This window comes from Excalfactoria chinensis, chromosome 1, assembly GCF_039878825.1.
Source record: "Excalfactoria chinensis isolate bCotChi1 chromosome 1, bCotChi1.hap2, whole genome shotgun sequence".
Classification (NCBI taxonomy): Eukaryota; Metazoa; Chordata; class Aves; order Galliformes; family Phasianidae; genus Excalfactoria; species Excalfactoria chinensis.
In genome coordinates, this window is record NC_092825.1 from 84,400,338 (window position 1) to 84,423,433 (window position 23,096).

Below are 23,096 nucleotides of genomic sequence, written 5' to 3' on the forward strand. Positions count from 1 at the left end.
CTTAACTCCTTTTTATCTTCTTTCCCACAAACCTGAGCAAGCAGCATAATTGTGTTCTTGAGCCACTGTTGGGAGGAAAGCTTGGCCTGGTGTAGTTGTGCATAGCACAGCTACTCATGAACAGATTGTTTTTATTTTGACTGTGATCAGTCGCTTCCCAGTATTTGTTATTTCCATGGACTCATTATGGACAAAAGCAATATGCATTAACTTAGCTAACCAGTTATTGCACCAGGAGGACAAAAGAGAACACTGGAGGTATTTTCACACATTATTTGTGTGACTTCTTAGTATAAGGAAAACAGTCTTTTCCATTTTCTTGCCTGTTCTCCACAAGAAGCAAAGGAGTGAAAGTATTTACATGATTTTAGTTAATAAGAGGATTATGCATTCGTGATGTTCAAGGAACTTTGCAAGCAGGTAAACTGGAATGAGAAACAGAATCCTTGTAAGGGTGTTCTTAGAACCTCAGAGAAAACTCCTCCCACGCGCATTTTTAGTATTTACTTTAGAGGAATTAAGTTGACTCAGTGTCATCTTCCTCGTGGATTCCTGTTGCATGTTTATGACCTGAGAATGCCCTCCCTTCTCTTCCCCTTTGCCTCTGTTCAAACCACAACAAAAGGTCAGACTGGAAGCAGAATCCTGAGCAAAAGAACAGGAAAGCTGGCTGTGTTTCCTTTTATTTCTACATTAAAGCGACAAATACCCAGTGCAATTACCCAGCCATCTGCATGACACAGGCTGTGTTTTGCATTCCTGTCTGTAGTGGGGAAGCATCCACGGGTTCTTCTAAACAAAAGGAAAGTTCTCCTGGGAGAGAAAGAAAAGGTATTCTGGATGGAAAATAAACCCGAGACTGCACGCAAAATGGCTGTTTGGTGAAGTATGCCATATTTATTTATTTACCCTAATAGAGGCATATTCTATACATTCATTTTCTATAGAGAGTTTCCTTTTCTGGTATTTATTTGTAGAAGCAGAATGGTTTAGTGAGGCATATATCAGGACATCTTGGCTTTCAAGTGAAGCTGGGGTGGAAGGATCGTTAGAAGGTGAGTTAAATGCTGCCTCCTGAGCATTACAGTGAGGAACACTGTCATAAATCCTGTTGACAGGCAAGAGCTGAGGTGGGCTAGACATGCAGCAGTAAAGTGAGGAGCTTTCATCTGTGTCTGGAGTTGTCCCAGGGACATGGGATGGAATAGCTGATGGACTTCTGACCTGCAAAAGACAGAACAGGGTACAGCTCTGTGCATGTCTGACTATTGCCTGCGCTCTTGCTAGATAAGAAGTGGGTAGGATTCTGTTGGTCTTGCTGTATCCTTTTAAAACTGTTTTTGAAGACGGGTGCATTGGACTCACCTGATCACTGGATTTTCTTTTGATCTTTGAAATAAGCTAGAAATCATATTTGTGTCTCTTGACTTCCTCCACTTCCCTTCCAAAACTCAGTCATATCTTTCCTTGCATGATTTCAACTTAAGACAAAACTGATTTATCCTCACAAGAGATATTCTATGCTGCTCATCCAGGCTCTTCTTTCTGAGGCTTTTTAATCCTCATTTTCACCTCCAAACCCCAAAGCATCTTTCTGATTGCCCTTATTCTCCTATTTCCACATCTCTGACCTACTACCTTTTTTCTTTTATTTATTTATTTATTTTAAATTATTCTCCAAATAAATATCTCTTCTTCTCCCATATCTGCCAGTTCCTCAATAGATCCATCTCTCCATCTCTCTCTAAAGAAATCCTCTTTTGGCATCCATTTTTTTTCCAGCCACTTAGAATACACTGCTTTCAGTTTTCTTTCCCCCATCTTGTCTTTCGAGCGCACTGCAGTCCATTTGGTGCCCTTTAATCCCTACCACAGCCTTTCTTGCAAGTGACAGCTGCCAGCTCCTGTCAAATCTTTTGCATTCTGCCTTCTGCTCATCTAATTTCATTGGAGCCAATTGCAAGAGTTGTGTGAATTCATGCTAGCCACATAGCAAAGCTCTTCTTCTCAATCACTTTACTGACCCTGTGGGTGACTTTTTGTCTTGTGCAGTCAGAACAGGTCAACAGAGGTGCTTTAGGTGCCTAAACTCCTACTGGAATGGTTTTACAAATTAATGCATTTTAAAAGGAGTTTAGATGCTTAAAGTACCTTCGTGACAAAAACACTGAGTTCTTTCAGCTCAGACAAGATGATATCTCATGCCAGGGAAGCCGTTCTTTCCAGACACCACAACCAAATCTGTCTCCAAACCTATTCCACGTTTTACACTATGCAAGAATTTATTTTTGGTACGTGTTTATACTGGACATTATCAGGTTTCAGTGGCAGCAGAATTTAAGCATACCCGGCTCTCTTGTCTCTGTGGTGTTGATGGAGTTCTCTTATGCTTTCCTAGGAAGAAGAAAAAAAACACCCCAATGTTTCAATCAATCAATCAGCATTGAGAAGCATTAAGAAGTGTCAGCAGCCTTTTTGCTCACAGTGGTGTATAGGTTACCAAAACAGCCCTTGCCTTATAGAGTGTCTCTCAAAAAATAAAAATCTGTCTCCAAACTGGATTTGGGAATTTACTGACAAAAGATAATCAGCATAAAATGATGTTCTTATAGAATGTGTTTTTGTGTTCCCCAGAGCTTCTCTGAATAGGAGCAGATAAATTCCTGCTGTACTTGTGGCTAGTTGTCGATCTATGCAGCGAAACGGCAAGAAAAGGTATGCATAAATCCTTAAGCCATCCTATGAGAAAACAAATAACTGATCGCTTCACTTAATAAGATGTGAGGGACTCCAGGATCCCCTCTTGACTTAGAGCATGGCAGCTGTGTAAGAATTCCTGTAAAACAGGAAAGATTAATACTGTTACTATTTCATAGCTCAGAGGAAAAAGTGGGAATATAAAATGCTACTGAGTAGAATTTGACAGCATTTTACATGGCGGACAGTCCTACTCATTTGTAACTTGATTGTTTAAAACAAACAAACAAAAAAATGGGAGAAAAAAATTCCAACTATTATAAAATTTGTATTTTTTATTTGTTCTTTACTTTCACAGTTGTCTCTCTGGAAGGCAACAAAACATGGAATAAATCAAACTTTTTGAAGATTCATTATTTTAACCAGCACACTTGACAAGGACAGTTAATTGGAATAACTACTAGTGGATTTTCATTAAGCCTTGAATGAAACTTTAAACTATGGAATCGGATACACAGTAAAAGAATATTATAAAGCTGCTCACCATAGTATCTCCTTAGACTCCAAAACACGCATATGAAGATGAATGGACAACATAGACCCACAGGTACTGAAGCATAAAGAACGTGCAACGTCTTGTTTTTTCCATGTTCTTTTGACTTAGTAGAGGTATCTAAAACTGAATTAACATGCATTAGCGTAGAGTAATATTTGACTGGAGATTTTAGCATTTGTTCTTTCTGATGCAACTGGCTTTTTCATGTAATTAAAACATTCTTATTTTGGTACAGCGTGTCATGAGATAACCATCTTCAGGGACCTATTAGCAAGTATGAAGGTACTGGAATGAAAACTGTATGGAAAAGTGTTGCTGAGGAATGTTACATAGCACAAGGCTGACAGAAATGAAGGGTCAGAATTAAAGCATAGATCTAAACTTCCAGTGCGTTCTAAAATTAAGGTCTTTCTTCCTCTTCTTTTTCTGTAGTATTTTCACAGTAGACAAAAACAACTAAAAATCTTTCTGATTGATTTGTACTAGAAATGAATGTTGCTATAGCTTATGCACATGGCATCATTAAGAAGATGATAATTTTAGGGGTCTAATTTTAAGACGGAAACTCAGTAGTACAGGTTGCTTCGTTTCTCTTAAAGAGGAGATAAGAAATCAGAACTTACTTTTAGATGGAGGTGTGGTGATGTTTGCAGACTTTTCTGAAAGAGAAAAATAAGATGGGGAAATGAAACTGCAACCTGACATTTTGCGCTGCAGTTGTGTTCTCTGCTCCACAAACTGAAGCATCAACAAACCTCAACTTCAACCTGGTGATGGAAGAGGGAACAAAATACAACAAACAAAAGCTGCAGTGATTTGTGGGAGTGGGGAATGAAGCGTTGGTCTTCCATTGCTGACAGAATGGTTCTTTGTTTCAGACCTCTGTGATACTCATATAAGTACATTAATAGAGCACATACACTGAGATATATTTCACCATTTATTCGTGGTATGATATTTGTGAATATACTCTTCTCACTTCAAATGAAATCTGTGTTGTGGAATCTGGAAAAATACTATGCCCGATAGCAGATTATAGCCATGAACTCTGGTGTTTATTTCTGCTGCAGGTTTTCCTGTGGCAAAAAGTAACACTGGTTACAAGTCCATTAACTTATCAGGAGAAGAAGTGGCAACAGAATGGTTTTATAACTACACAGTCTTAATTGGACATCAGAGGTGTGCAGACTGCTTTCTAGCAGCTGAGCAATACTGAGGAGGGCAGATGTGGTTCACCATAACCTAGACTTCACAACTGACTAAGTTAGTACGAAAGTATCACTTGTCCTTTACTCCTTGAGGGTGTTTAAAGCTCAGTGATCAGTTCTTGAACTTCTTGGGTACAAAATTATACTTTCTCTGCTCTAGCAGGTGGCAACTCACAGGGGGCTGAAACTAGATCATCATTAAGATCCCTTCCAAGCTAAGGCCATTGTATGAGTCCTTATTGCAAGATCATTCTCAACAAGAGGCTTAAATTGCTTTGTTCTCTTTACTGTTGTGCTGCCTCATCAACTATGAATGCATGCCTATTGGCATTCTATCTAGTTATATAGCATATAACAAGGCTGTCCTCTCATAGTCTTTCTTCGTTCCAGCTGATAATTTTAAATTATTGAATAATTCACTAAAGTGGTGCTTTGCGTTTCTATTCCAGATTCTCCTTTTATTTTTCTATTTTTCTCTTTCCCCAGTAGCAAGAGACAGGACAGAAGTATGAAGGTGGTAATTACCCACACAGCTGATTTTGGACTGTCACTGTACTACCAGAAAAACATGCTGGGAGAAGCTGCCATCCACCGTGAATGAGTTTTCCTGCATATGGAATCCACTTGTTTAATAGGGCTCTTTTTGAGACTCAACGGAACTCTTTTTAAACAATAACCATCACAAAATCACAGAGTTTAGGAGTTGAGAAGGACCTCTGGAGATCGATTCCAACCTCTTCTGTTAAAGCGGTTTCCTACAGCAGGTCACACAGGAAAATGTCCAGGTTGGTATTGAATATCTCCAGAGGAGACTCCATAACATCTATGGCCACCCTGTGCCAGTGCTCCATCACCCTAACAGTAATGAAGTTCTTCCTCATGTGCGCATGGAACTTCCTGTGTTCCAGTTTGTGCCTATTGCCTTTGTCCTGTCACTGGGCACTGCTGAAAGAGACTGGCCACATCCACTTGACTCCTGCCCTTTAGATATCTGTCAACAGTGATGAGATCCTTCTCAGTGTTCTCCAGGCTGAATAGTCTCTCAGCCTTTCATCATAACGGAGATGCTGCAGGCCCATAATATTCTTTATGGCCTTCCACTGGACTCTCTCAAGAAGATCCCTGTCTTTCTAGAATGAAGAGCCCAGAACTGGATGGAGTACTCCAGATGTGGCCCCATCAGGGCAAAGCAGATGGGGAGGACCACCTCCCTCAACCCATTGTCCATGCACTTTAATGAACCCCAACTTTTAGAGTTCAACTGGTTCCACTGTCATTATGGTAATGAGGAAAAGCTCCAGAGTGAAAATGTTGGATTCTGATTATGCTTTGCTGTCATTCAACAGCATTTATTCCACCTCTGTCTTGAACAACTGTGTGACTGGTCTTTCCTCACAGTAATGAAATAGACAGTGTATAACCAAGTAGTTAACAATACAAATTGTATTCTCAGAGTTTCTTTGAACTTTAGTTTCAACTAGACTATCACCGGTAGCAAATCCAAGTAGAGAAGAAAAACACGAGAAAAATCTTGATGTGTGGGGATTGATTATATATTCATAAAGCCCTAATCACAGTTTCTTTTCTTTCTCATTTTTTGCTAGGCTTTCTTTGTCTGCTTTCAGGTCTTATCTCTAGATGGATACTGATAGCAGATAAATCAAGACTACAGCTTCCTTCATTTTTAGAAGTTTTGTTAAAATTGACTTTCTCCCTCTGGTATGAATATCAGTTTATATCTCAGTCAAATCTGGAATTTTAGTTTAGAGAGAAAATGCATAAAATATGCATAGAAGATTTTCCTATGTCATCTTTCTCACAGACATTTTCTGTTTTTTTAGATTTATTTCAGATTATTGTTTACTTCACAATCATTAATAATTTACAGAAGTAAAGGTTTTTGTTTGATAGTGATTTGTCATAATTGGAATAATGAAAATAATTACGTTATATATATATATACCCTTATATATATATATTATATATATATAATATACAAACTTATATACAAACTTTTCAGATTTGTAAAGTTCTGCTAAACTCAGTGTTCAAGCTCTAATATATCACTTTTACTTTGGGTCTTATCATTGAATGTCCTGACCTTTTAATAAAGATTATTGTTTCCTGTATCTTTGGCTAAGTAATAAAAAGTATGTGACACTCAAGAGCTTCCTACTCCCCTATCCTCTCTTACAGTACAGTACTTATGTAATGAAGTATGATTGCTTGCAAGTCCAGAGAAAGAAATCCTAAGTATGTCTGTCCAGTTGATGGATATAGAAGAAACAATTCACCAAACTGCCTCTCAGCCTCAGGATGATAAAGAGAACGTAACAGTCCGAATAATTCATCAGCAACAAATGACAGCAAATTTGTCTGATTTCCCTCAATGACCAAGTAACAGACATCGTGAAGAGTCAAGCAGCCTTATCTGTCTATCTATCTATCTGTGGTATATCTTGACTTCTGTGGTATTTTTGAGTCTGCCTTTGACAGTTGTTACCTAGATACGTTTTGATAACATGCTATAGTTGAACATACAGTAGTTGCAAAATTCTAAATAATTAGACCAGAACAAAGTAAAAATGAAAAGATATGCCACTGGAGGTTAAATATTGAATTGTTCTGAGTCTGGTTTTGAATATTTTTTTTTGAGTAATGACTCAGTTGAAGAAAAAGAAAATATCTATTAGATTTACGGACATTAGAAAGCTGGCAGAAATTATATAGGCACTAAAGGACGGGTTTTGACTTCTGTATGATCCTGATAAATTAGGTGTTTTGTAGAAAGACAGGTGATAGTTCAAGAAAAAAGAAAAGATTGCCTTGCACTGGTCATTGTAACCTAGAGTAACATTCCCTCTCAGAGAGAACAGGGTTCTACTGTCTGTGCAGAAAGGCTGAGGTTGCCTTCTGGCTTTAACTGGGGACTAGAATCACTTATGCATGTTCTTGCATTGATATCACAAGAAATTTCCCTCCTTATGGTTTGTTGCACTGCCACCAGTTAGGTGGTAAGGAGCTAATTCCGCTGCTGTCAAAAGATTTCCTTAATAACAATTTGACTTTAAAAAAATCTTCCACTGCAATTGAACTTACTTCATACCACTCTTGCTGATACAGTATGTTTGCAAGAGAGTTCAAATGACATGTGCTAGTCAGTTCCTCAGCTGGGTTAGCTTGATTAGCATTTCCTCTTTTTTTCCCAAACACCTATGCCAACACGTGCCAAAATTGTGTTCCTTCACCATCTGATGGTGAGCATTCATAATACTGCTGTAATTACAACATAATCAGGTTTGTAAAAACTATATTTCTAGAAGAAAATTCCCAGCCACTACTGAGCCCAAATCCAATTTTCTGTCTTTCTTTCACAGTCACCTGTGTAAAAGATTTTTTAGTCTTCACTTTCAATTGGTGCTACAGGTGAAAGCATTTGGCTACCTGCTGCTGATTAACCCTAGCAAATAAAGCCTCGCCCTCCCTTCTCTTTAGAGGGACAAAAACCAAAGTGGATATAGGAGTAGAAAGAGAGCAGACTGAGTACTGTAACTGTATTCTTGGGAGAAGAAGCTTAGCTTATTGTAAACTGATATCATTGTCATAGTTAATGTTTGTGAATCCCTTAGAAGCAGCCTGCAGATATGAGGTAAATGCTATTACTTTGTTGAATTATTTAGTTTTTTTTCTTTTTGTCAAAGAGGAATACTTTGAACTTGTTAACCAAGCTACTAGTTGCTTTTTGGTGCATAGAAGAGTTGGTAGGCTGCCCTACAAAGGGCTCCTTTTAGAAGCATAAGATGATTGAGCTTAAGATTGCTTTTAAGTCTTCTGTTGTTTTCCTTTCAGTTACAAAGCAATGATTAGAGTATAAAGAATAACTTCAGTTGTTTGGGTTTCTTTTGCACTTCTGTGACATGTTAATGATTGATAGTTGAACTATTTGGTTTTGTTTGTAATCTTTTGCTAGAAACAAACCTAGTACTTTACATATATTATAAGAAAGTCATAAATTTGAGGACCTTCTAGAAAAAAAAAAACATTGATTTTTTTTTTTTTAAAGGATATTTGTTCAGACTTTAGAAAATTCTTAGCTGAAATTGTTTTGAAACTCAATAAAAATTGGGATTGCAAGACTTTTTTTTTGTAATCCACCACCTTCAACAACTTAAGTGTGGGAATTCATAATGCATTCTCTCATTAGCTTCCTCTCTCACAAGTCATCCCATATGTAGTTTTTAAAGACAACAATAACAACAAAACCCTTCAAGTAGTTTTAAAAAGCAATGGAAAAATAATATGTCTAAAGCCAAAATTCTTAGGGCTGTCTATACAGAATAAGATATTTAATGCAAGATCTAAAATATCTTTCTTAGTTATAGCTCTAAGGACCACTGAAAAGGAATAGGTCTCAGTGGAGATCTGGGATTTAAATAACAATATAAAAACATTTCTTAGACAGTAAGAGATATCTTTAACAGGCAGTGGGAGTGTAGAGGGAATCAACATTTAATTAACAGGTAACCTTTTCTATTTATTGGTTGCTATTAGAAAGAAACGCTCAATAAACCTTAGTAAATGAGAGTAAACGTGTCTCTGAATACTTCTCCCCTGACAAGGTGATTTTTCTCTATCTTGCTATGGCATATGAGAAGTGAATCTCAGGGTAGTTATCTTCCCACGAAAGACTGTATGTGATTTCCAAAATAAATTGAGTTGTTCTTTCTGGAATGCTGTTATGAGCTGAAACCAACATCATGTCTGAAGTTTTCAGTGTTTGTATATGAGTGTCTGTGGTGAATATTTGAATGGGAAGTTTTCAAGAGGGTAGGAGAATCTGTAATGTGAAAGCACTATAGATCATTTTCAAACTTACAGAACTTAGAAAGATTCAGATTAAATAAAAGCAAATTCTCTTTTAGATCACTGGACTGTGTTCCTGGATAGGCTGTGGCAAGCCAAGCTCATCTGCACCCAGAACTAATTTTACAGGTAAGGAAAGCTTTCTGTGTAGTCAACTGCCAGGATAAGGTTTTCAAGTGAAAGTGAACTCTAAACTTATACGAAAAAACTTATATGAAAGACTCGTGACAATATCTTCTATCAATATCTTCTATCAAAAACACTTTTTATCCCTATGCTCAAGGGAATGGCATAGCAGTTGTGGTGTTATTTATTGAGCAAAGAGAACATGGATAATGGAGACACCTTTCTATTTATCTGACTCAACTCATCAGAGGAAAATAACAGCTAAAATTGAACTTTCTAATCTCTTATTTCTAAAAGGTGTCATTCACACCTCATCTAAGAACTTGAAAGAATTCCAGTAAATTAAGAGTTATTAATTAAAAGCTTGTTTTTTTTATTTGACCTTTTAAAGAGGACCAAGAGATGAAATAGTATGTCATATGTAGGATTTATCAACAACAAAAAAATTGTGTTATATTTAAAATGAATCAATTTGTCACATAACTAATCAAAACTTAGGTTTGGCCCTTCTCGCATATTTTTTCCCATGTTCTAAATACAGTCCTGTACTTTTTATATTCTCTTTGCAAACAGTAAAGAGCTTCTCAATTTTGTGGATGTTTCTTTTTCTTAGCAGTGATAACGTTTGTGAAGCTGACCTGTATGCTGAGGCAGCTGCCAGGACTGCATTTTTCTTTACTTATTCAATACAGTTCCTTGATGAAAGTTGTAATGTGCTGTAGGAGCAGAGAGAGATCGTGCCTTTGTGTTTTGATGACTGAAACTTGAAGATGGCAAATTTCAGTATAGCTGAGTATTAGAATGTGCCAGCTGTGCTGCACGGAGGGCTAATGGCGAAGGTGATGCTTGTAGGACCAGTGCGCAAGTGTGTAGAGGCTGTCTGGGCTTCTCAGGTTGGTGGAAGCCTTGCTAGGTTTTATTTTCATCAGTATTAAATACTGCATCAACTTCATATATTCCAGATTTCAACAATCACTGTCAGCGCAACTGGATGGGAATAGCCAATGTTGTCTTGTTTCATAGGAGGCAGGGTTTGACTGAGCTGAAATTATTGGGGCTGTAGGGAAGGGAAGGTCCATATGTAAACTTATCAAAAAACTTGTGTTTACCTCTTCTCTAATTTAGCAAAGATTTGTTTGTAATTAACTTGGTGTACAAAATCTGTCAGCATCAACTGTTTATCTTAGGAGTTTAGGAAAGCTTAGATAGATTGGCAAAGAAAAAAAAAAAAAGAAGTTGAACAGGCTTGGAAAACTTGTCTAAAATGTAAATACATTTAAAAAAAAACATCAAAATTCTGTAGAGACTGGTTTTCTAAGACTTTTCTGTCTGTAATGCTTTCATAAACATGATTCTGGTACTTATAGTAATGTAAGACTGTAGAAGGAAACAGTATTGCTCTCGGAGATCAGAGGTAATTTTGCTGTAGATTGAAGAATAAAATCTGGTGAAATAGATTCTATGTAAACGGGATTTGTACAGTAAGAAGTGCAATAAAATTAGTATTCAGTTTTGAAGACATTATCTAGGAACCTGGCGGATGAGTCTTGGGGTTTACTCATGTATTAATGAGATGAACAATGGAGGAAGGTGTCTGTGAGGACCTGATAGCTCATGCAGTCGTAATGAAGTGAGCAGAAGTAGTAGTTATCTTTTATGAGATAAGAAGACTTTTGCTGAATATGAAGAAGGTTATTGCTGAATATATCACCTTCAAAAGCGTGTTTACATTTGATTTTCAAATGACTAAAGCGATTTAGTAGCCTGGCTGAGCTCAGGTCACATTCCAAACAGCTGCATCTAATTGACCTCGTGATTCATGTATTCTAAGCCAAGTATTTGAGTTTTCCTTCTCAGATACTCTGAATGATCACTTAACCTTTTCTGTAATTATTTTTGATGCTTTTTGTTCGTAAAAACACTATCTGATGCGATAGATCTACAGAATTGGTCATTCACGTCAGCTAAGCTTCACATAGCCCATACTGAACTTGTTATTTTAGCAATGCCTTGTAGCAAGTGTTATTTGGATAAATGTGTTGCTTGAAATACCTGAAATATACTAAGAGCAGGTGAGAACATTCACTCCCATAGCTATTACCCATAACATAAGTCTACCTTCCTTTCAGTACTAATATTTATGTCTCTTGGATGAGAACAGCATGGGAGATCTAGAAACAAAATAATGTCTGCAGTAAAATTAGTAATAGGGGTGAATTGAGAGCAGCGTAGTGTGCTCACATCACTTTGAACTAGGAGGGCTTCTCTGTTTAAAATCTATGGGGGGTCTAAGCTGAAAACAGGATGAAAATTAATACTGATATAAGCTAAATGATGAAAGATGCATTTATTTATGCAGTAAGGACAATCTGACTGCAAACCAGGTCGGAGCTGGTAGAAATCCTAGATTTCAAGCAGAGGCTTTGAGTACTGTCATCCCACTTAGGGGCAGAGCCCACAAAGAAAGATGTATCTGGTCCTTAGGTACTAGACTAGATACATAATATTTCTCAATTGTCACCAGAATCATCCTCTTCAATTACTTTAGGAGTCTCAGGTATGACGATAAAATAAGACGTAAGTAATCTACAAGGTACACTAGGAATTGGTTTCTGTTTTTTTCCCCTTTCAATGTTCAACCATATATACAATAAATAATTAAACCACAACTTACCAGAATATGTATTGTTGCTCTGAGCCAGCCTTACTAGAAGGCTGTACAACAAGATCCATCTTATCAACATGACTGGAGGAGGCTTTGTTCTCAGGACATGGTAGAGGAGGAGTTCCTGTGGGTTTGAAAAGTGCAGCTCAGATGGCCTCCTGCATCCTGTTAGGTTCACCCAGGGTACGTATCTGAACTGACTTCCTTTTCTAGTTCTTCTGTTAACAAAATGCTGAGAAAAGGGGCAGGGAAGCAAAATAACATGCAAAAATCTGGTAGGTTATGCCGTAGCATTAGTGTAGCTGAAATGTGAACTGTTTGATTGTTTCACGACATGTAAAAACTGCTCTGCAATTCAGGGTAAAACCTTTTTCACAATTCCCTGGCTTTGCTTACTATGCGTCAGAGCTGCACGTTGTTTTTGGTAAGATTCTTCTGCATTTGAGATTTTGATTTTACAAGCAGCAGTATAACAAGAAAAGAATGCAAGACAGTATTTTAAAATTGTTTAGTTCTTAGGTATTACTATAATTCAACCTTAGTTACATAGAAGATCAAAATTAGGAAGCCAAACAAATGGGCTGTTTGCAAGCTGTTAGGTATCAGAAAGATCTGTCTCAATTTTCATTAATTTACAATAGTCTGCGCAATTTCCAAGTCTTAGCCTTCTTGTGACATAGAGACAAGCAATCTAGGTTTGGATTTGGATCTGCTCCTCAAAAATTCTAACAAATGGAGAGGTTCCTCATAAAACTAGAAGCAAACTAGAGATAAACAGGAATTTTGTGTAGAGCAGCTAGCATTTCTGCTTATAATGCAAATACAACAGCTACAGGTAGTAATCAGGAAAGAAAATATTGCAGTTAAGAAATTCCCCAGCTTTCCTATGGGCCCCTTCAGGTACTGGAAGGCTGCTATAAGGCCTCCGAACCTTCTTTTCTCCAGGCTACAGAGCCCCAGCTCTGTCCTCATAGAGGAGGTGCTCCAGCCCTCTGATCATCCTCGTGGCCCTCCTCTGGGCCCACTTCAACAGTCTTTTTTTGTGCTGGGGGTCCCAGAACTGGATGCAATACTCCAGGTGGGGTTTCACAGGAGCAGAGTAGCAGGGTGTGTTATGCTTTAACAAAATCTGGGTGATATTTTGGAGAAAATAATGGAATAGCTTTCAAAAAATTATCTGTTAGAGGAGCACAGTCCATATGATTGGGAGTATCATATAGATGTTTGTAAGGATATAGCCTTACAAATAGTGCAAACCAGCATAACTGGAAAAACAGTTAAGAGAAAAACTACTGGAGTGTAACTATCCACCCACACAACAAACTTCCACTCAAGGCAAAACACTGGGACTGCACGTTATAATTCTGAGTAGTGAAGACACCTAGTGGCTGAGTCCAGAGCCAGCATAGGCAGTAAAACTAATGTTTAAGGGGATGTGTTCTGGGCAGTGTAATTTCTGCTCGTGTTAATGTTGAGTTGCCCAAAGTTTATGCCAGGAATGTCATAGTAGTAGTTGATACATCATCTTTGTATCCTCATTATGAAACTGAAATTTTATTCAGAGAGCAAAACAACGAGAGAGGAAATGATCTCTCAAAAATAGGTAAATAGAGTTTAAATTTCACATTTGTTCCTCCTGATTTGATGAGCATGAGGAATAACCTTGAGGAATGGGGAGGGATTTTGTTACTGTGGTCAATATCATCATCTTATTACAAAGCTCTAAGGCATTTCTAACGTCCTTTGACTCTTGTAAACTTTTTTTTTTTTTGTGGGGGGATTTCAATCCTGCTTTAGATAACTGGTGCATCAGATCCTTCTTTACATTGTTTACACTGTTGGACATCAGGAAATACTACTTCTCTGAGAGAGTGGTCAGGCACTGGAATGGGCTGCCCAGGGAGATGGTAGAGTCACTGTCCCTGAAGATGTTTGAGGAGCATATAGATACGGTACTAAGGGACACAGGATAGTGGGAAATACTGGTGGTAGGTGGATGGTTGGACTAAATCATCTCCAGGTCTTTTCCAACCTTGGTGATGAGATGGTTTTAGGCGTTCTGCTTTAAAAATGTTTTAAGGATTTTGCTGTATATAAAACACTTCACTAAGTAAATGTAAAATAACTAGAACTTAATTAAAAGACTAAAAGTAAACACGAATACACTATCAATATATTTAAACGTAAAATAACTATTTACCAAAACAGAAAGGCACAGTCCTAATTTGACAATTATGCATCTATTAAAGTCCTTATGCTTTTAGTTTAGACTTGAGAGCATTTGAAGATGGCAAAAAAGAGATGTCATTAGATGGCACTGACTTTTACTATATGCAGTGTAGTAGCTTCTTTGCTGTGTGCAAATCATGCCTCAGCTGAATTCTTGCAGGTACCAATTCTTTAAAGAACTAAGAGTTCAGTGCAGTACAAAAGCAACAACTAACATAATTTGGTGTGTCTGGAACTATTTTAAGGATGTGGTTCCAAAAGTATTGGAGTAAAGTTTGGGCAGCCCCTAGAGAAGAGGAGGCTGAAGGAGACCTTACCGCTCTCTACAGCATCCTGAAAGAAGGTTGTGATGAGGTTTGGGGGGCTGGCCTCTTCTCCTGGGGGGCAGCAATAGGATAAGAGAGAATGGCCTTGTGTTGGTCTGGGGGATGTTCAGGTTGGATATCAGGAAAATTTTCTTCTTTGAAAGAAGGGTGAGGCTGCGCAACAAGCTGCCCAGGGAGGTGGTGGAATTACTGCCTCTGGAGGTGTACAAGGGTCGATGTGGCACTGAAGGACATTGGTTAGTGGGCATGGTAGTGATGGGCTAGGTGATGTTAGTGATCTTTTCCAACCTTGATGATTCTCAGATCATCATATATGACTAACGTTAACTTTAATGGACTTAAATGAGGAAAGTATCTATGTAAAGCTCCTTCTTCTCTGTCCCAGCTTCTTTCTAATGCCAAGTGGGCTCAAGTCTGCTGAAAATTACCTTCCTAACACTACGTGTAATGCTATTGACTTGAATTTATCAAACAATCCAGTCTCTCAGCAAACATGTCTCCTCCAGAGACTTGCCTGTCACTTGTGATCACACAGCTTGCAGTGTGCTGTCCCATGGACCATGGGGTGGTCCCTGCAGCCTATTCTCATCTTGTGTCACCATAACTCACTGCTAAAGGAAGGGTCAATTACTTCTTCTCTGTGCAGGCTCTTTCCTTTATCATAGTGAAGTTCTCTGCATCTCCCTGCCTTTCCTGAGCAATTTCAGTTTAATCAGATGAGCTGAGTCTTGATAAATCCACAAACATCTATCTTGCATCTGAAGTGCAGAATGAGCAAGGACCTCTAAATACAATGAAGGGTAGGTTCACTTTTAACAGTCTGCTCGCTGTTTTACTGTGTATAAACACTTAGCAAATTATAAGCATGGCTATTCTAGTTATTTGATTACTTTTGTGATCATGGTTGGCTTCAGAAACAAGGGGAGGGAAAAAGCAATTTAAGGCTAATTACAGAAGAATTAAAGTAAGGAGGTCTCATTTACTGTAGTGAAATCTAATACCGTATATGGGAGCTGTTTTGTACCATAAAGGACAGATTGAAAAACACTTGAGACAAACTAATGTATAAGAAAATCTTAACAGCCTCAGAAGCGTTTCTAACCGAACGAATGCTATTTTACAAGACTGGATCTTCAAATTTTTGTTTTCTGAAGCTTCAAGTTAGCCATAGAACAGAGAGGCTTCACAGCTTACCTCAAAGGGAGAGAAGACTGAAATAGATATTCAGGAATTATTTTCTACTTTTTCTATTTTACACTCAATATACGACATTTGGAATTGGTCAAGTCCGAGTGATAGTTGCTGTAGCTCTCTGTATCCCATCTCAGCCTGTGCGTTTTACTTCTGAGATGTACGATCTGCTTTTGAATATGAAAGAAGTAGACTTCTAGCACTTAGAAGATTATTATTAGAGGAAAATTGAAGGATGCACAGAAAATCTTCCTTACTTGACCTAAGCAGAACTTCCACAGACTGTTTATCCTCTAGTCTCTGCTCTCCAGCCTGTATCATTCACAAATGCCATGCCTAATTAACAGTAGAAATTTGGACTGAAAGCAGTTGATATACACTTAATTCTACTTCAAAATAAATAAATAAATAAATAAATAAATCCTTTTTTTTCTTTCCATTACCAACTGAAAACTTTACAATGTAAAGTATTTCTCTTCCAATCGTATTTTAATGTAAAAACTTGAATCACTTACTGTGGTCTTACTGTTCTAACAGGAAGTCCTGTGCACTGCACGAAACTGAACCCCAATAGATTCAGCCTTACTCTAACATCTGAACATCATTCTGTCAGCTCATTGAAACCAGTTCTGTGACCATTCACCAGAAGCAAAAACATCCTTAGCTATAAAACAACTGAAGTCTAGCACCATTATTTACAATGAGAATCTTTGTTTAGAAAAGAAATTTATTTTGAAAGTTAGATACAATCTTAAAATTGTACAAAGACAACAAGCACTCAAATTACACAAGAAGTTAGCAGTGAGTACAATGTGAACACAACAGTGGTGAGTCTTGCCTCTCTTCATATGTAAATACAAATAGAGATAACCCTTACCAAACTTCCAGCTTTTTTCTTTTCCCCCTCCCCAAAACCCTCATGATGCTGCAAAGCTTAATGGGGAGCACGGCATCGTTCAGTTCAACATAATTGATAATAGGGGCTCTAACTAAAAATAGTCCTTCTATCATGAGAATATCCCATACTTTGCAAAACCAAGTTTCTTTCTCAGTTGAAAAACCACTTTCCCTTTCATTATATCCTGTGTTTCATTCCCCATAAGGACCAGCCAAATTAAAGGCTTGAAAATGCTTAAAAAATACTATAACTCATGTTTTTCAAGAACACGCAAGCCGAAACTCATGTGGTGTATATATGTGTAATTCGCAGAACAGAGAATACTCCTTTTGTCCAGTATTTTACTCTTTGAAAGTGTTCTAAGAAATGCGTTTCAGAGTCATCTTAGCTGTGAACTGGCTAAGCTAATGTACGTACACGGTCAAAGTACATTCTTTTTTTAAATGACATGTAATTTCAAATGTATTGCTAAACAAAATGCAGTGTTCCTGCAGGAGGAAAAAAAGATAAAAAAAAAAAAAAAATGCAAAACCCCACAGAGGCTGCTAAACAACGCAACCACAGCCCCTATTCCAGGAATTTGTTATTACTTAGTTTTTAGAAATACCAGGAAACCACTGCTGTAAATCTTCCTTAAAATCAATAGCAATTAAAACAGGGTTATTTTTTGTCCAACTATGGCCACAACAGCACAATTATGGTACAAACTTGACTGCTTGCAGGACTCGATTCCAAGACTTAGTGGAACCATTTTTACTTTAAAAGAAAACAACTGTAAATGTCTTGTTTGTGATCTGGGCTATGTCCGCAAATACAAACTTCTTCTTCTTTTTAGGTACCTGGAAGTGTTTTTATTTTTCCATTGTTTTACCTTCTGTTGCAATGTTGATTTTTGATTTCTTAAAGTTTCAAAAAAACTTTTTTTTTTTTCTAAATTATAAGAATCCTATTATTAAGACATCACTGTCTTACAAATTGCTGTGCATTGGAATTCAGTCAGTTCCAATCAAAACCCTGATGGTCAACTTTTTGTTGCAGGTCGGTTACGGGTTACAGTATGATTACACTGAAAGGGATCCTCACCAGGCTCATACCCTCTACGGTAATTCTGCATTAAAAACAAAATGATACTGGATACTTAAGATACAAAAGATAGTTACAGAATTGTATTAATTCTGCACAAAGAGCCTAAATTTAGACTGCTTCTTAAGTAGAAAGCAAACTTTTGATAAGCTGGGTGCTTTGCCTTAATGAATGAGTGACTGCTCTTAAACAACAGCTGTAAGTATCTCTAACTTTCAGTTTCAAGGTTTTCTCTATTTTGCTGTGCAAGTTTATACTTAATATTACCATATGTTTTGCTTTTCCATTTCACTGCAATGAGACAGCAGCTGTAAAACAAACAAACAAAAAAACACTCCGAAGAACCATGACAAGCAAACAAACAAAAACCCCAGGTTCTGTTATGGTCAGGATAGAAAAGGCTCTTGGCAGTGTACCTTTTACTTGGCTTTAGAAGATTTATAAAACAGTTCTAGCCCAAGGCAGTTTATGAGCTTAAGCAAAACCCAAGCTCTTGCAATAGCGAATATTTGGGAAGGCAAATTTTGATATATAGGATTAGAGGAAAACCAAACCAAACCATTATTATGTTATTTGTCTGAAGTCCTACACCAGAAACTAATATCACTGACAGGACTGCTACACCTGCATGAAGCCCCACTAGCTTCAACAGGGACCAGTAGTGCAGCAGTGTACTGAGTACCCATGTACTGGCACATGCCTTCTGCTTTTCGCTTTTGTCCATTTATTCAAGTACTTCCCATAGCAGAAGGCTAGAAGACACTGTTGTAACATTAACTGCATGTCTGCAGGAATTGCACAAAAAAGCAGTTGTTACTAAGTATGTAAATCTCTTTTAATCCAGCAAGAGAGACTCTTCTCTAGAAGTTAGCCACAGAAACAAAATAAGTAGGCTACTCAGTCTCTTTTAGCAAATACGTAGTATTGCTGTAAATATCCTGAATAGAAGAAATAACGTGATATTGTCAAACTTTACAGGGAAAGGAAGATGAACAGAAAACTGGCTCCACCCGAGGGAATTAAAGCATGCTTGCATCACTATATCCATTGAGTGGAGCATTTCTATGCAACTTAGGAAATGCTTGATACCTCCTTAAATTCAGAACATCTGAAGAAAATCAAGCTCTTTTTACAATGCTCCACCATTCCATGAAAAACATGATAGAGCAAGCACTTGCATCAAGTTGACTATTTGGCATAATAATTTGGATTAGCTTAGTAACAGTTTACGAGATTTGGGAGAGAGCAACATTACTGAACTTCTTTAACTTACATTTAACTTTTTGTCAGTTCAAGAGATGGCATCTTGGCACAAAATAAGAAACACACCAGCAGTGTAATTCCATTACAGCTTTGAAGTATTCAGGCTTTCCTAGCTGTTCTTACAAATATTGAATAGCCTTTGCAAGAACCATTTTGAAAAGTATTTTAATCATTTTACCTCAAGGCTGAGGCGAGAAGTAAAGGACCTGCAGGGAGAGATTGAAAAGCCTCTTCCCCTGCACGCTGTGAAAAGCTTGCTCAACTCCACTATTTTGTTCCTCCTCCACCTCCAGTTTAAATTCAACATCTTTTATCTTGTTGTAAGAAATAGGCATTAATTCCCCCTACTACTATGATCTTGGTCCAGTGTAAGATTCATTTGCTAGCAGCTGTGCTGTAAGCCACACGTAGTTATTAGTTCGTCCACTTAGCTTTCAAAGTTTGGCACTGAAACTGGAGGGAACATTTTAAACCAAGAAAAGGATATGAAGATTAAAAAAACCAGGCATAGCAAATCTTCAGAACTTTTGGCTTTATAAGAATAGTGGAGTTCAAAGGTTGGTAGAAAAGGCCACCTATTTAAGCTAGGTAACGAGTGCATCCACAGTTGCATCAAATAGTATTAGAGTACTCTAGAAGAAAAATGTTTTCTCTTTCAAAAAATAAGCCAACTTGATTAGGAAATTGCAATCATCCTCCCCAACAGATCACTCATGTTAAACTAACCATTCTACAGCCTCTTCCATTTTTAACGTGCAGTACTTCTTGGTCGCTCACGGACAAGATTCTGGACAAAGCAATCCACTGACACGATGAACAATTCCTACTGCATCATCTTCTTTGTGTATTCAGATGCACAAAGGTAAGGGAGGTTCTCCACCCAAGTGCCTTTTTCTTAGCGTCAGTTACAGCTGGACTGAACACAGACAGGACGTACGCCAGGCGTGTTCCCTGCACTCAGTGTGAGTCCTACATCAAAGCAGCTCTCGAGTCAACCGCAGGGTTAGCGACAGTCTCCGGCATACCGCTTAGTTCACAAATAGATTGTCATTTCTACAATACAAAATAGCTTGTAAAACCAATATGTAACACTGTATATATGCATGAATATAAAAATAAACCACACCATCAATAAAACTTCACAACGATGATTACAACAGTTTTCTTCTCAGCGATCTTCAGTATTGATGAGTTGGTTCTCATTGTCATACCCATCGGGCAGGTATGCTTTCCTTAGCTGCTCTGACTTAGGTATCGAACTTCCGTTCTTGACATAGCGAGACAGGAAGGCTCGCACAGAAGGATGATCAGCCTTCTCAAGCGGAATATTAGCTTCCAGGCACATTTTCACAAAGTCCTGGATGACGCTGGTTTTCTCTGTCTGAGCAGTGCTGTTGCACTGAAGGGAGGCAGTCAGAGTCCTCTGCTTCTTCCTGACGTTCTGTTCTTCAAACTCCGCCTTCCGCTTTGTATGTGTTTTTGACTTGAGGTGGTCATTGATTGCCGATTTGCGGACGTGATTCAGAACCACGTTGCAGGAAGTGCAAAAGAGTTTTCCGCCGTCTTCATGCAGCTCGCTGCCAAACTCAGTTACCCGATCCTGAGGAGTTACATACAAGGCAGTCTTCGAGCGGTTACGTGACGGAGTGGACTTCACTCCAAACCGTTCCATTGTGGCCTTCAGGGAGCTTTACCTGAAAGCTGAAGAAAAATGCTGTTAAGACATGCAAATGATTTCAGTCAAACCATCTTCAGTGTTGACTATTCGGTATTCAGCACGGGGCTAAGTGCCATCTAAAAGCCAATTACATGTCAGATACGTGCACAAAACTATCACTGAATGGTTCTGCATCTTGAAGTCTTCCTTTGAAGAATGAAGCTCCTCATGGGTCACAGTAAACTACTTTTTAGTTTCTACAGCTGCAAAACCCAACTGAATTCTTCAACCTGTTCATCACTTAAAGTCATACAAAGTTGTTTTTTTTCACCCCACAAATACAGTTTAATCTTGAAGATGAAGTTTGCCTTCTTAATACTTTAAAAATAGTTGCTAATTTATTAGCTACATTAGTTAAGTCAGTATTTTGCTGTTTATTTCCTGAAAGTTTTCATTACCTGTGTTAGAAAAAACCTCAGGCAAGAAGGCCATCACTGTCAATTTATATAGGCTTAAAAAAAGTGACCTGAGCTTTGCTGGCACTCATTACTCACTTGTAACATCTTTCACTTTTATCCCTGCCCCAAACCTCAGCTATTAGACTGGGCCTTTATCAAAGCAAGCAATAATCTAGTCAAGCATAATAAAATCAATCAGGCTCTGTTTCATTTTCCATATAAAAGACTGAAAAACTTCCTTGTGTCCAGGTTGAGGGTTTTGGGGTGTTTTTTTGTTTGCTAGTTTATGAGCAAAACGATAATTCACAAATGTTTTGAGAAAATCTAACAGGTTGCCTGGATATTTACTTATGGAGATGGATGACTTGTAGGAATATTGCATTACCTCTGCTGACTACTACACAAAAGGAGTGATCTGTGTAACTGTAGATGTGTCACTATATTTACTTAAGTTACATCTGTTTGGTGTTGTAACATTTAAAAAAAAAAATCTGCCTTTAAAAGCCACGGATTTCCCAACTAGCTGTAAGGCAAGCCTGTCCAACTTGAAGGATTGAATAGAGCTTGTGCCACCCAGAATGCCTTTAACTCACTCTGGAAATAGAGTAATCAAACAGAATTCAGTCTTCAAAAACCACATGGCCACATGAGGACCCGACATCCTTTTTGAATGTGGGAGATGAAAATCTTGTTATTGGATACTTTCTCAGTCCATTTTTTGAACTATCATCTGCCGCTTTCCAGATCTACAGGCTTGAATGATATCGCACAACCCTACGGAGTGAGGTATTTTCCTGTTGGGATCAATGGCACTTTTTCCTGTTTGTTACCTTATGGGTTCTATCCCCCACAAGCAACTGAAAGCCTCCTGAGACCAAACTTGCAACAAGTCTTATCCCAACATCAACTTGTTGCACAGGACTTGGGAATGTCGAAATGAACCATACACAGAACTAAGCGCTCTTCTAATCGGGCTTGAAGGCAGTAATTCTGTGAAGCTGGACAATTGCTGAAAACACGGGATGTTTTTTGTCCCGTCTCAAAGCTCTGGCAGGGATCGTGCAGACTAACGCCGGCTTGCCGAGCGCAGGGATGAAGCACGGCTCTCGGAGGCTGCGGGAGCGCTGATAAGCGAGCTGCGCTAACAGCTCACGCCGAGACGGAACCACTCCACGTGCGCAGGATCCGCGGGCGACTCCGAGGCGCACGTTAAGGTAAGGAGGAGGAAGCTTCGCAGCGGTCGCATAGGTGTAGCCGTCTTCTAGCCAAGCGAAGCAGCCCGTAAGGTCAGAGACCGACGCGTCTGTTTCCCGGGGCACTGTCCCCGTGCCCAATTCGTCCCTGCAGCCCGAACACGCGACACGAGCACGCGTGAGCCCTCCGCCCCTCGACTGGGGAGGGCACCGCGCGGTGACAGCGAGCCAGGCCCTGCCTCCCGCCTAACCCAGCGCTCTCACGCCCTGTCGGCCCGGGGCCGCCCGCCTCCCGGAGGCCGCTCGGTCCTCCCTCAGTCCGATCAGGCGCAGACAGGTGTGGTCCCGCCGCCCCGCCCGGCCCGGAGCGCAGACCCGGAGGTACCGCCCCCTGCCAAGCTTCGTTACCCGCTGGGGCCGCGCGGTCTCCCCCTGCTCCGCGCGGCCTGCACCGTACGCTCCCCGCCGCCGCCGCCGCGCCGCAGCCAGACACAGCTAACCCACCCTGGCGGCCGCGGTAGGCGGGACCTAGCAACCAGCTTAGCGACCGCCGCCCCAGAGCGGCAGACGGGAGGAAAGCCGGTACTGATTGGCCGCTCCCTACCCGGCCGCGCGGAGACGGACGGCGCGCTAGCCCAATCGCAAGTTGGGGGCGGGCGTAAATGCCGTGATTGAGGCGTATC

The 23,096-nt window shown here is 39.2% G+C and overlaps 2 protein-coding genes across 2 annotated transcripts; both read right to left on the bottom strand.

Moving 5' to 3' along the window:
• Positions 1 to 897: 897 nt before the first annotated feature.
• LOC140252841 (uncharacterized) lies at positions 898 to 20,128 on the bottom strand. Its single transcript, XM_072338036.1, is given in 8 exon segments — positions 898 to 1,224; positions 2,348 to 2,394; positions 2,673 to 2,739; positions 3,129 to 3,376; positions 3,877 to 3,991; positions 5,724 to 6,034; positions 12,125 to 12,333; positions 20,079 to 20,128. Coding segments are annotated over 8 exon segments (1,374 nt in total).
• CGGBP1 (CGG triplet repeat binding protein 1) lies at positions 16,501 to 23,000 on the bottom strand. Its single transcript, XM_072353341.1, has 2 exons — positions 22,822 to 23,000; positions 16,501 to 20,806 (listed from the first exon to the last, which is right to left on the bottom strand). The coding sequence occupies exon 2, from the start codon at positions 20,775 to 20,777 to the stop codon at positions 20,274 to 20,276; it is 504 nt and encodes a 167-aa protein (XP_072209442.1). The 5' UTR covers positions 20,778 to 20,806; positions 22,822 to 23,000; the 3' UTR covers positions 16,501 to 20,273.
• Positions 23,001 to 23,096: the final 96 nt, after the last annotated feature.